Source organism: Myodes glareolus, chromosome 18 (assembly GCF_982192425.1).
Source record: "Myodes glareolus chromosome 18, mMyoGla1.1, whole genome shotgun sequence".
NCBI lineage: Eukaryota > Metazoa > Chordata > Mammalia > Rodentia > Cricetidae > Myodes > Myodes glareolus.
In genome coordinates, this window is record NC_142043.1 from 20,528,732 (window position 1) to 20,542,753 (window position 14,022).

The 14,022-nt window shown below is 41.8% G+C and overlaps 1 protein-coding gene across 3 annotated transcripts; it reads right to left on the reverse strand.

The window, feature by feature from the left end:
• Positions 1–7,093: 7,093 nt before the first annotated feature.
• Positions 7,094–13,183, reverse strand: LOC146890740 (glutathione S-transferase A6-like). 3 transcript variants are annotated; one of them, XM_087898032.1, is made up of 4 exons: positions 13,033–13,183; positions 10,458–10,599; positions 9,621–9,752; positions 7,094–7,212 (listed from the first exon to the last, which is right to left on the reverse strand). In XM_087898032.1, the coding sequence occupies exons 1-4, from the start codon at positions 13,134–13,136 to the stop codon at positions 7,207–7,209; spliced, it is 384 nt and encodes a 127-aa protein (XP_087754158.1). In that variant the 5' UTR covers positions 13,137–13,183; the 3' UTR covers positions 7,094–7,206. The 3 variants fall into 3 exon arrangements, with proteins under 3 accessions (XP_087754158.1, XP_087754157.1, XP_087754159.1); XM_087898031.1 differs by lacking the exon at positions 7,094–7,212 and adding an exon at positions 7,360–8,928; XM_087898033.1 differs by lacking the exon at positions 7,094–7,212 and adding an exon at positions 9,209–9,333 and having other exon boundaries at positions 13,033–13,163.
• Positions 13,184–14,022: the final 839 nt, after the last annotated feature.

Below are 14,022 nucleotides of genomic sequence, written 5' to 3' on the forward strand. Positions count from 1 at the left end.
GGCTGTAATTCTAGAGTACCCGGAGTGACAATGTTTTATTTTCTTCTTAGAAACATATTTCTATTTTGGTCTTGCTTGTTTATTTTTTCGTTTGTTTTGAGACAGTGCCTTGCTTTGTATCCTTTACAGTACTGAACTTTATGTACACCAGGCTGACCTCAAACTCACAGAGAAAGGCCCCTCCCTGCCTCCAGAGTACTGGGATTAAGGGTGTGTGTCACAATACCTGTCTGGGAATTCTTATTTGTAATAACAAAAATTTTAGTTTTTATTAGCTATTTCTCTGAAAACCCTTCAGTTTTATTTGGTCATCTAAGAAGGTTAGGGTTTGGTTTTATTTGTATGTTTGTTCATAATTTATTTACTTTGATTTATGTGTGTGAGTGTTATACCTACATGCATGTATATGTACCGTGTGTGTATGGTATTCAGAGGCCAGAACAGAGGGAGGGTGTCAGATTCCCTGGAATCAGAGTTACGCATGATTGTGAGCTACCATGTGGGTATTGGGAATTGAAACCATGTCCTCTGCAAGAGCAGCAAGTGCTCTTAAATGTTGAGCCATTTCTCCATCCTTAATGGTTAGTTTTAATTATTAACTCAACACAATCTATAGACACCTGGGAGGGAGATCTTGTCTTTTTCTACCTCTCCTGTAGATTAAATCTCTGTAAGTCTCTCTTAGTGTCCTCATTGTTGTCTAAGTTCTCTGGGATTGTAGTTTGTAGATTAGTTTTCATTGCTTTATGTTTAAAAACCACCTATGAGTGAGTATATGTGATAATTGTCTTTCTGTGTCTGAGTTACCTCACTCAAAATGATGTTTTCTAGCTCCATCCATTTTCCTGCAAAATTCAAGATGTCATTATTTTTCCCACTGTGTAGCACTCCATTGTGTAAATGTACCACATTTTCTTTATCCATTCTTCAGTCAAATGGTATTTAGGTTGTTTCCGGGTACTGGTTATGACAAATAATGCTGCTGTGAACATAGTTGAGCACATATCCTTGCGGTATGATTGAGCTTCATTTGGGTATATATCCAAAAGTGGTATTGTTGGGTCTTGAGGTAGGTTGTTTCCTAATTTTCTGAGAAATAGCCATACTGATATCCAAAGGGCCTATACCCATCTGCACTCCCACCAGAAATGGAGGAATGTTCCTTTTACCCCACATCCTCTTCAGCATAAATTGTCATCATTGTTTTTGATCTTGGCCATTCTGACATGTATAAGATGGGATCTCAGAGTTGTGTTGTATTTATTTGCATTTTTCTGATGGCTAAGGAGGTTGAGCATTTCCTTAAGTGTCTTTTAGCCACTTTTGATTCATTCATCTGTTAAGAGTTCTCTGTTTAGGTCTGTATACCATTTTACTGGATTATTTGTTCTATTGATGACCAATTTCTTGACTTCTTTGTATATTTTGGAGATCAGACCTCTGCCTGATATGGGGTTGGTGAAGATCTTTTTCCATTCTGTAGGCTGCCATTTTGTCTTGTTGACCATGTCCTTTGCTTTACAGAAGCTTCTCAGTTTCAGGAGATCCCATTTATTAATTGTTTCTCTCAGTGTCTGTGCTATTGGGGTTATATTTAGGAAGTAGTCTCCCGTGCCAATGTGTTCAAGTGTACTTTCCATTTTCTCTTCTATGAGGTTCAGTGTGGTTGGCTTTATATTGAGGTCTTTGATCAATTTGGACTTGAGTTTTGTGCATGGCAATAGATATGAATCTATTTTCATTCTTTTACAGTTACTGAGGGCCTGGGATTTATTGATTTTATGTAAAATGAAAGTGATCTATGATAAATAGAATTTATAGATCTAATATAATCTATTATGTGATGTTTCTATGTAGTCATTCTCAAGAAGGAAAGTGTATATATATTTATGTAACCTCCTCCCACAAGGACATTTCCACACACTTGCATTTTTGTTTTGTGAGTTTCTGATTTTATCTAGGACCAGCAGTGTGGCTATGGGTTTGGAATTGCCCTTTGGAACCTGGTGTGCTCACTGTTATGGGCTTCATACACAACCGAAGACAAATGCTGTCCCTTCTCAGATTCCATCCGTTGTGAGTCCCTTCCCTTAGACAAAATTAGCTGCTTCTAGGCCCAATTTTGTGCCAGCCCAGTGCAGGCAAATGCAGCTGCTGCAAGATTGTGTTTCAAATGCAGTTTTTAATGAAATACATTTCTAGACAACCAGGAGGAATTTCTAAAAAGAAAAATGTGATAACGTGTTTTAAGTATCTGTATTTTTAAATGTGTGATTCAAAGTTTAATATTTTTTAAGAAGACATTTAGAGGCGGGGTGGCGGTAGCACACTCCTTTAATCCCAGCACTCAGGAGGCAGAGGCAGGCAGATCTCTGTGAGTTCGAGGCCAGCCTGGTCTACAAAGTGTATTCCAGGACAGGCCTCAGAGCTACACAGACACCCTGTTTCAAAAAACAAAATGAAACAAAAAATTTAGAAGTACACTTTGCTTGTTTATCTAGCAGCTGGATATTCTGCACACTGACTGGAGACTCTCCACTGTTCTTTCTGGGCAGAGAAATAGAACAGCAAAGTCTAGCAGATGGCAAAGGACAATTAAGCTCATGCTAACCATTGTTGTGTGTGAAGTTGTAAGACTTTGGACAATTCTGAAGCCATTTCTGACAATTCCAAACCCTCTCAGCCTCTGTGCCTTAGTGCTTCCCCTCCTCCCCTGGGAACCAAGGACCTAACAGGTACACATGCACGTACTCAGCTCCTGAACAATTACCCATACACGTATGGTTTGACTTAGTCCCCTGGGAAATGGGGTCAAAATGACCTATTACCTCATCTGATCTGACAATAGCTCTCCAGTCAATTATTGGTATTAGCCCTTTTCGAATAAGCCCATCACAATGGTCACAGAACTACCCCCTTGTTTCTATGGCCTTCTCCTTTAAAAGTAGACTGAACCAGCTATTCGAGATCTCTCAGCTTCCCTAATGCTGAGGGACCCTGTCATGACAGAATTAATAAAATCCTCATGCTTTTGCATCAGCTGTGGTGTGTGAGGTGGTCTCTGGGGGCGACTCCTTCTCGGTTTGGACACTAGAGTCTAACAAAGTATTAGGGACTAGAGCTCAGACGTCACTAGCTTTCTGCTGTTAGTGGCTGAGGGCCATGTTACAAAGGAAATGAATTTACCTTACATAATATTTTATACAATGCCCTTCGTTAGAGGTCCCTTGCTCCCACTTATCAGTATGAGGATCCCAAAGCCCAGCTTATGACTAAGAGAACGGTGAGCACACAGCTTCCCAGATCAATAGAAAATGAGAGGAAGGGAGATGAACTGGCAGAGGTCTAACCCATGCTCCTGGTGATACTCAGTATTCAGAGTGGCCGTCTTCTCCATAACCATCCTAGCACAGGCACTTGTATTCCGTTTACTAAGGAGTCTTCAAGGCTCAAAGGGAGCCCACTCACCCATATACCCAGAGGGTTCGTGTGTACTTGGGCCCTGGCTTCAGGTCAGCTGCTCCACCCTCCATGGTCCTCCTGCTCCTCTGAAACCCTACTGATTTTCCCAGTATCAGTGTGTGAGCCAAGTGAAGTTGGAATAGAGGAGGGTAGGGAACATCCCATTCATCTTTATTCACGTGCTCCTTTTTAATTATTGTTTTAAAATTTAATCTTTTTGAGACAGGATCTCACTATGACTCAGAAATTACTATATATGCCTCACTGTCCTTGAATTTACAGACACCCCCTTACCTCTGCATCTTCACTGCTGAGTTCAAAGGTGTGCACCACTATGCCATGTGTACTGTGGTCTCTGCTCTGGGAACAGCATTTCAGGGATATTTATAAGAATAGAAAATTAGTATATTTCAGCTTGGTTTTACCATGACAACCGAAAAACCTGGTTGAACTGAGGGCTTGAATCTATCTGCATAATATAATGGACTTGTTTTGAAATCAATGTGACCTATGTCAATTCTTGGTGGAAGTTCAAAGAATTCTGTTTATGAAGGTACCTTGTTTCTTACCAGAGTGAAGGGACAGATAAATCCGAACTCTTAGCACGAGGAGCTACACAAACTTGGAAAGTTGATGAGATTCAAATCTATAAATCCTTTCTTGAAAATTAAGAAAAATATTTTTTTCTGGGACTCTTGAGATAGTGGACATGATATCTAATAGGATCTCAGCAAGTGGAAGTTCCTTGTTGTCCCAGGACAAGAGCTCAGTATTAGACCTGTTTTTATCTCTTTTATGTCCCCAGTGGGTTGTGAGGACTCAGAGGACAGATTTTCCAGGGTAAGCACAGGATGTTGTATAGCACGACTAATAGAAACCCAGAGGCAGAAATTGGGGTTCAACCCGAAGTCCAGAAAAGCAAAAGAGTCAAGCAGTGGTGGCGCACGCCTTTAATCCCAGCACTCGGGAGGCAGAAGCAGGTGGATCTCTGTCAGTTCTAGGCCAGCCTGGTCTACAAGACCTAGTTTCAGGATAGGCTCCAAAGCTACAGAGAAACCCTGTCTCAAAAAAACCAAAAAGGAAGGAAGGATGGAAGGAAGGAAGGAAGGAAGGAAGGAAGGAAGGAAGGAAGGAAGGAAGGAAGAAAGGAAGGAAGGAAGAAAGGAAGGAAAAAGAAAAGAGCCAGCCACTGGCTCTTACCTCTACCTAAGTCCAAAAAGGCCATCCTGCCTCCAGGAATCTCAGAATGAGATTGTGTGAGAATTGTCTCCTCCCTGCTCATATTCCTCTCTAGTGCTGAGATTAAAGGCGTGCACTACTACTGCCCAGTGTTTATGGCAAACTAATGTGGCTACTGGGATTAAAGGTGTATGTCACCACTGCCTGGTCTGTAAAGCTGATCAGTGCAGCTGTTTTACGCTCTGACCTCTAGGCAAGCTTTATTTATTAAAATAGAAATGAAATATCACTACAAGGTTGCACACAGCTGTATCACAGCATCACTGATATTTTGTAAATTAGAATAGCAGTGCCCAGTGCACAAGAGGTTACACAGACATATATAGCTTCCTTCTTGAGAATGACTATGTAGAAACATCACATAATAGGTGATATTAGATCTATAAATTCTATTTATCAGAGACCACTTTCATTTTACACAGAATCAATAAAAACTTGGCCCTCCCAGCAAGCAGATATAGAAACACTAATTCATAGATATTTGAAAAAGAAAGCGAGTCTCCACAATTGGTGAGTGCTGTAAAATGGGGCTTCTTGGACCAAATCTAAGAGATCCAGTAACCTAAGGCACCAGCATCAACGTTTAGAAAGTGCTTGATAACAGGAAACTCATTTACCAAAATAGCAGTAGCTTCCATCACTAGCACCTATGACTTCCACAGCCATAAAGGCCATGTTTGACAGAGCCAGGCACGAATTTTCTCCTCTAGAGTAAGCCTCAAATGCAGTTGGTTACCTCTGTAACAGTCATGCCACTGCTGATCAGAAGGCCACATCGAATTGGTTCCATAGCATGCAGGGGCCACAGCTGGGGAAAGACTTTGATACCCTTGGTCCTGCCTTAGGCTACCTAGCATTTGCCAAGGCTGTGAAAGCTAGCCAGAAAGGAGGAAGTTTCTAATTAACTTCCCACCTTGATTTCCCTATGTCCTGCGGTCAAGGTCAAAGTAATGGTGCCTTAGCATTTAGTACTGGTGGCAATAGGGTTTATTGCTTTGGAGACTAGAGGCCTCTCTGACTCCTAGGGAGATAATCCTACTTTTGACATTGGGAATTACAATAACATATGCTTTCTGGGAGCAACATAATTCACCTGTGTAGGGTACCTCTATTTAAACGCAAACTTTTAAAAATGTTTAAATTATATATTTTAATCATCTTAGAAAACAGTGTTTCCATGTAACTTTGGGATTTCAGGAAGTGGTGAGGGACACCGAGATAACCAGTGCTGAGCTTGTTAACCGCTGTCTTCTTAGATTCACAATTCACTGGGATGTTCTGGTTGCTTTTTAAGACATGGGCTCATTTGAATAACTCCTCCCTACCAAAGGACTCTGAACCCAATCAGGGAAAAGCCCACTAACACTTTGTATGAAGATTTGTTAAGGCTTTGCTGACTTCCGTCAACCTTACAGTCATCCTTACACCCTACCCTTGTAGTTCATGACTCTGGAAGACTGCAAGGAAGAAAACCAGTCTGTCATATATCAATTCAGGGAAAGCTGAGCTGGAACCGAGGACAGGAAATACTGAATAAATATTAACAAATAAAACTAATATCTTACTGTGTCATCTGATATGGTAATCACACAAGAGAAATTGAAGACAGTAAGTAGATACTTGGGACTGATGATAACAGACTCTTGAATGAAGAGTGTCATGAAAGATAACAGGGAGGAGCCAGGCAGTGGTGGCACACGCCTTTAATCCCAGCACTCAGGATGCAGAGGTAGGCAGATCTCTGTGAGTTCGAGGCCAGTCTGGTCTATCAAAACGAGTTCCAAGACAGGCTCCAAAGCTTCAGCTACACAGTGGGTTTGAAGCATTCTGAGGTATTTGAAACCCCATCACAGAACAACAAAATGAATAAGCAATACACATAGACTCTACCAAATAAAGAGTTGGTTTAAAAAATATGAACACAGTTGAAAGCTTCTAACAATTCTAACAAACAGAGAAAGAGAAGCCCCAAATCAACAGCACTAGAGATGAAAACAGGGATAGTATTAAGCTATGAAATTAGTATTATACTAATGAAATTACAATGATCATTAAGAACATTTTGAAAAGATATTCCATAGATGAACACCTAGGCGTGTTATCTGCCAAAGTCTAATCAAAGAATGTAAGCCACTTAAACAATCCTCAAAAAAAATGAAGGTAATTTAGAATCTCCCTCCAAAGCAATCCCAGGACTGCATGAATACCACTGCTGAATCCTACCAAACCTTTAAGGATGAATAACAATAATGTTTCACAGAATAGAAATAGAATAGTAATAGAAATAGAAGGTGAGGGACAATAAACACAGATCCTATGAGCTCAGTCAGTATTACACTTCTGTAGACGGCACTCCTCTGCTGCTGGGATAAAACACCATGATCAAAACAGCTTATAGGGGAAGTAGTTTATTTTGGCTTGTGGTTCCAGATCCATAGCAGTCTATCATGGAGGGAGGCATGCACCAGGTGATAGGCATGGTGACCGAAGCAGGGTGCTGAGAGCTCACATCTTCAACCCCAAGAAAGAAGACAGAGAGCAAACTGGATGTGAGGTGGGACTATAAATGTCCAAAGGGCACTCCCCAGTGACAAACTAGCCCCAGTAAGGCCACACCTCTTATACGTCCCCCAAACAGTCTCACCAACTGAGAACTGATTTTTCAGATATCTGAGGGGGATATTTTTATTTAAAGTGCTATATCCATATCAAAACCAGATTAAGGTCAACACCAACAACCAAACAAGCAAATGAATGAAGAAACTGTCCACAACTCCTACAGTAAATTTCTCAATAGACACAGACATAGAAATCATCAATAAATGTTGATGGCGGCTACAACAAAGCATTTGGTGTGATTCCTACACCATTTTGCTGGTACAGCCTACCACGAGGCCAGACGGCAAGAACTACATTGACTAACTATGTGTCTATAAATGGGTGCATGGGAGGTGTTTGTAAAATGCACAAGGATCCGAACAGAATGAATCCCAACAGTCCCTCCACACATAATTGGTCGGTTGTTTGATTTTACTGATGGTCTGGCAGATGGGCTGTCTTGTCTACTGAGCCGAAGGACAGACATAGCAGCTTCATATCCAAGACTGGATCAAAGGGAGAATCTATGTTCCTCTGTTGGCAGACCCAACAGGCTGGGAAGTAATTGATGGTAGAGTTAAGGGGTGCACAGGGGATTGGAACAGGTACATACAGCCTGCTGCGGTGAATATTTGAAGCATAGTTAGCCTATTTCTATTTCTATCTAAGCTAGCTAAGATCAGATGTATGACATGAAATGTGAGTGGTCTTTTCGATCTAAAACAACCATTGTCCACTTGCTTACTCTCCCTCCCTCTCTCCATTCCTCTTTCCCTCCCTACATTTATACGTGAGCATTTTTATAATTTAAATAGAAAGTGTTCTTTGCCACCCAAGTTTCCACTCCTTGAAACTGTTCACATCTACTTCATGGCATTCGAGCTCACTAGCTCTTTGTGGGCGGTGTGGGAGTAAAGGTGGTGACAGGTGTGTCATGTCCTCTAGGGAAGTCTTAGTAAAACACAGAATTGTTCTGTAGTTGTGCCTTTTTAAATTATCAAATCCAAATCTAATTTAAAGACACATTAAGATCATATACTCTGCTTCTTTCTGGAGATGCAAAGTCGGTTCAATATATACTAATTAATAAAATACAATATGACAACGAGGGACAGTTACAGTGGAATTTTGTTCACCCTGAACAGATGAAATTATGACATTTGTAGGAGAATGAATGGAACTGGAGATCACTGTGTTAAGCAAAACAAACTAGACTGAAGAGGACAAAAGGACATGTCTCAGTCACATGCAGAAACTAGATATAAATGCATGTGTGTCAATGTGTTTTATATGCGTGACATGAATGTAGAATATGTATTACGGGGGAGGTTTAAAAGGAAAGGAAGAGTGGGCAGGTGCTGTGACTCACGCCTTTAATCCCAGCATATGGGAGGCAGTGGTAGAGTGGTTACACAGAGAAATGCTGTCTCAAAACACACACACACAAAAAAAAAAAAGAGAGAGAGAGAGAGGGAGGAGGAGGAACTTTACATCTATTTTGCTGAGAGCAATGATGTCATATGCCTTTAATCCCAGCACTTGGGAGGTAGAGGCAGGCCGATCTCAGTGAGTTTGAGTCCAGCCTGGTCTACCAGATGAGTTCCAGTACAGTCAGGAGTGTACCTTGTCCTGAAAATCCGAAAAAGGAAAAAAAATAAAACAAAACTCCTGAAACTAGAAATGAATGAATGAATGAATGAATAAGTAAATAAATAAAAGAGAGGATAAATGAGAGTAGTGGAATATATTGATGAAAGCAAAAGTGGAATTATTTCAGGTGGTAAGGGGTCTAGTCAGAGGCAGGAGAGGGAATGGGACATTTCTAACGGAACCGATTTCTTTGAAAAGAAAGAGAAAATCAACATTACACCAATCAAGTGTCAATAATAACCAAACTTTTACAATGAGATAAAGACAGTTTTGATGTGCTTGGGTGTGCAGGCACTTGAGTGGGTGTCTATAAAAGGGAAATTGCTATTTGACAGTAGGGGTGAAAGCTGAGATCAGACGGAGAGAGATCAGCTCTGATGAACTCTGCAAAGACAAAGTCCCACCTAGGATGCTGAACATCCCAGAGACCAAGAAAAAAGATGTTGATGGAATAAGAGGGTGGATGGGGCAGAGTTGCTGGGTCCTCTGGGATAACATCCAATTGGTTTTCTTACAGAACAAGATTATCTGAAAGTCTTAGAGCAAATGCCTATAAGTTCATTTTGGAGTCCAAGGGATAAGTGTGCAGGCCTGAAGGAGGTTAGAGATCATATGCTACCAGTCTAGGCCTAAACGTCAAATTCCTGATGGAGAAGTGTGAAACAGCTCACCTGAAGCAGGGGGAAGTTGGCTATAATGTTGGGATCCAGGTCTTCCATGTTGTAGATCATTTCCACCAGATGAATATCAGCCTTGCTCAGCTTGTTGCCAACGAGGTAGTCCTGCCCGTGGCTCTTTAACACCTGGATAATTCAAAGGAAGACATCGTGAACACACAGAGCCAGAATGGAGGCCCCTGGTTCCTCCTGTTGAGACCCTAAGTCTAAGCATCATTCTGTTAGTAGACAGGCGCTCTGGGGTTCAAATTAGTAACTAAGCAGGAGACCCTGAAGAATGGCACCAACTCCCTTATAAAAGGATACAGAGAGTTCCTTAACCCATTGGCTCAGTAAGGACACTTCTAGAGGTTGGCTCCCCATGAAACAGGAACCAGGCTTTCATCAGCAACTGCATCTGCCAGCACTTTGATATCCTTTCCAGTCTCCAGAATAGTTCAAACATAACAGTGGTTGCACAACTCACACAGTGTATGACTTTTTCGGTGTGGCATTAGCTAGACCACACTCTAGTACAGTTCTTGGGTCACATATCAGATATTTATATTACAATTCATAACAGTAGCAACAGAAATAATTCTATGGTTTTGGATCACCACAACATAAAGAACTGTATTAAAGGGTCCATGCCTTAGGATGGTTGAGAACCACTGCTCTAAACTCTTTGTATAGAGCCCTGAAAGCCTTTTTTAATGCCATTCCTCTAAAGTATGCTTTTCAACAGCCCAGCCTGAGTTCTGTCTCAGACTCCTGAGTGCTGGGCTTACAGGTATAAGACATCACATCCCCACCAGTACTATAGGTCTTGAAGAACAAACAGTTTCTGCAAACCTTTTCAAAGGCAGGAAAGTAACGGTTTGTTGCTTTCTCTTTCATCAGGGCAATATTTGCTTCTTTGACCCCAGGTGGGTCGAATGGGTAGAGAATAAACATCTCATTCAAATCGGCTAAACCTTCTGAATACATGTCAATCCTGAAAGACAAGAACACCACAACTGTCCACCACGTCCGGCCTGATATTCTTCAGTTTGAAAACCTCAGAGAAGAGAGCATCAGTCGATACCACCCCCACCTCCTGCCCCTTCCTCTTGGGCTGTGTCAGACATTAGCTATGACTTTACTTGCAGGATTAGTTTCTTAGAGAAGCCTGTAAGGAACACACCTGCCTAAAACCTCTGTTGTACATGCAGCCAAGTATAACTAGGAGCTTTGGGGACTTCTCCAGAGTCACTATGAGGAGAGACCTTGGTATGACTCACGCATCTACCAATGATACTGAAATGGAGTCCCTCATCTGTTTTGGATTATTCTGTGAACAAACAGGGTGTGGGTATCAGCAGTAAAACCTGAGAGCTCGCCAATCCCTGGGAGAACTCAGGTGCTTCTTGGTACCGTTCCTGCTACACAATGCACATTTCTTTTAATGCTACAAGTTCTCTCAGTCACTTTAGAGTTTCAAGCTTTGCATATGTCTTTTAGTCTTCTGGGGTTATTTTCTGTAACGTATAGCATTTAGGCCAAGTGTGGCACATTTAGGTCTAAATTTATCCACATGCATGTAGATAGCCATGACTCCAGCATAGGTGTTTGCATCTGATGCAAAGCGGCCGAGTAGATACACATGCATGTGCGTCCAGGCTCTCGCTTCCATTCTACTGCACTGCCTCAGGTTTCATGCCTGTCTCACACTAGCTTGGAGGCCATCGCTGTGTGGCACATTTTGAAGTCGTACTGTGATGCCTAGTTTTGACCTTCTGTGGGTTCTTCACATAACATATCTTTTAACTGGGAAGTTTCATCCATTCATCTTCCAAGTTGGGACCAAGATGCAAACACGCCCTCACTGTTCTGTTCCGTTTTCCTAGCTGTGCTGCCTGCCCCTGCATTTCCTTTTGTGTGCAGCTGTGTTCTGACGGTTTTCTAGGGAGGCTGGAACTGACTCCCTCCTTTCTTCTTTGAGGCTCTGCTCTACCTTGACCTTTTGCACGTACCTTGACTTTCCTGATGGAAGTGATTGACATTATCCTTGGAATCCCTGTAAGCATGCACAGTGGGACCAAGCCTCTAGTGATGAACTTCCAAGGTCTAGTAACTTCTCTCACAGGTTTCTGACACACATTTTTCTCCATGCCCTTTAACGTCCGACAGGCTGGCTGTAATAGGTCTCTGAGATATGCTCTATTGAACTCATCTGGAATCTTCTCATATCAACATTTCATACCAGATTTTACTTTTTAAAAAAAATTGTGTGTGTGTGTGCCCTCATTGATGTGAGTTTCCCCCCGTATGCTGTTAATATCTTTTATTATCGCTGGTTATTAAAGAAGCTACTTTGGCCTGTGGCACGACAGAATAGAGCTGGGATGGAAAACTAAATTGAATGCTGGGAGAAAGCAGGTGCACTCAGGGAGACAGATGCCCTGGAACTTTACCGGAAAATCATAAGCCTCATGGTAAAACACAAAATAATAGGAATGGGTTAATTTAAGATGTGAGTTAGCTAATAATAAGCCCGAGCTAATAGGCCAAGCAGTGTTTTAATTAATATAATTTCTGTGTTATTATTTCAGGTCTGGGCAGAAAGGAATGAACAAGCAGTTTCTACCTATTCCTCATCAATGTATGGCACATGGAGGTCAGAGGTCAATCTTAGGTATATTTTTCTACTGCGTTCCACCTTTAATGAGTTAGGCTCTCAAATAAACTTGGAGCTCAAATCTTTCTGCTAGACTGGTTGCATACTGTTGCACACGGCCTTTATTTGGGTGCTGGATATCACACCTTCAATGTGCAGGCTTGGACATGAGGACCTTTACTGACTGAGCTATGTCCCCAGCCACCACAGTTGACTGAGCATTATTGAAACAGTTCTAGCACAACTGGGAAGCAAACTGTCAGGATTGGCGACACTGACTCAGTCGAGCTGCTATAGTTCTACGTGACACAAGTCACGGGACTCCAGAATCTTGGGCACCTCAGTTCTAAAGACCGGGCTAGTCTGTATAGTTAGCTGGTAGCTTAGTTCCCTGGTCCTGACCATGAGCCTTCCTGGACACTAAAAGTCGGCAAATGAAATTCTTCCAATGCCACTCCATCTCTAGACTTCGTGTTATGAGCATCCAGCTTCAGAAAAGCCTGAGCTCCTGGAAATATCGTTTCACTGTCCTCCTAAATTCAAAGCTGATGAGAGTTCTCAAGTCTCTCTCCCTGTGCTGTGTCTCAGAACATCCTTGGCTATCATTTTGGTCACCAGGATCCAATATAATGTTACTTATCCCTCATCTCCCTAGGACTCCATTGTACTTCAACCCAGGATAAATACCAAGGCAAGCCTACTGGTGGACATGACCCCCTGCCATTGATCTATCATGATATTGATTGATATCAAAATAGAAATATACTGTACAGGGTTCTCTCCTTCAAGTCCTTCCCATAGAGGTTGTATTTGCTGGAAAAATAGTTGAGAATGGCTCTGGTCTGCACCAGCTTCATTCCATCCACCTCCACCATGGGCACGTGTTGAAACAACAAAACTCCATCTTTTGAGAAAAGAAAACAGAAAGAGAGACTTAAAAAGAAATCAGTGGGTTCAGGAGAGATGGGTCAGTAGTTAAGAGCATTGGCTGCTTTTCCAGAGGTCCTAAGTTCAATTCCCAGCACCACATGGTGACTTACAACCACCTGTAATCAGAACACAGCATACATAAGAAAGAAAGAAAGAAAGAAAGAAAGAAAGAAAGAAAGAAAGAAAGAAAGAGAGAAAGAAAGAAAGAAAGAAAGCTTTTGAAAATATCCAGATTTTTCTAATCTGGGCTGTGGTGGAACATGCTTTTAATCCCAGCACCTCGCAAGGCAGAGGCAGGCAGATCTCTGTGAGTTCAAGGCCAACCTGGTCTACAAGAGCTAGTACCAGGATAGCTAGGACTGTTACACAGAAAAGTCTTGTATCAAAACACCAAAAAAAAAAAAAAAACCTCTGTGTATTATACATGAGCTTTCAGAATCAAAAGTTACAAAACACAAAAGGAAAAGCATCTCCTAGTTCTCCCACTCCCCCAAGCCTTGCTCATTCAGGTCTGTCTGTTACCATCCAGACATCTGCTAAAGGAGCTTTTGTTTCTTCCTGTTGACTTCTGCTCAGAGCCATTTTTAGGAAAGTGGGACAGAATGCAACAAGGTGATCAACTGAGAGCAAGGTTGGTCCAGAGAACAATTTCTGTGTAGGGTTCTTGTGTGCTCTTCCAATCATAGCACCAGGCAGTGGCTCCCAGGAAGGCATGAGTCCCCGACCCCACAACTGCTACGCATTTCTGTTTCTTTACCTTGTCACACTCTAGTCTGAGAGTCCAGTATTTCAAAACCTTTTCACTATACACCCTTAAGGATTATCAAGGAT

Excerpts from the sequence above, each read along its gene's own strand:
- LOC146890740 (XM_087898033.1), bottom strand. The coding sequence starts at position 13,136 with ATGGTGGAGGTGGATGGAATGAAGCTGGTGCAGACCAGAGCCATTCTC. Across the intron at positions 10,600-13,032 it reads GACTTGAAGGAGAGAACCCT|GATTGACATGTATTCAGAAG; the intron begins GTACAGTATATT and ends CTTGTCTTTCAG. Across the intron at positions 9,334-9,620 it reads CCAACTTCCCCCTGCTTCAG|AGTTCATCAGAGCTGATCTC; the intron begins GTGAGCTGTTTC and ends TTGTCTTTGCAG.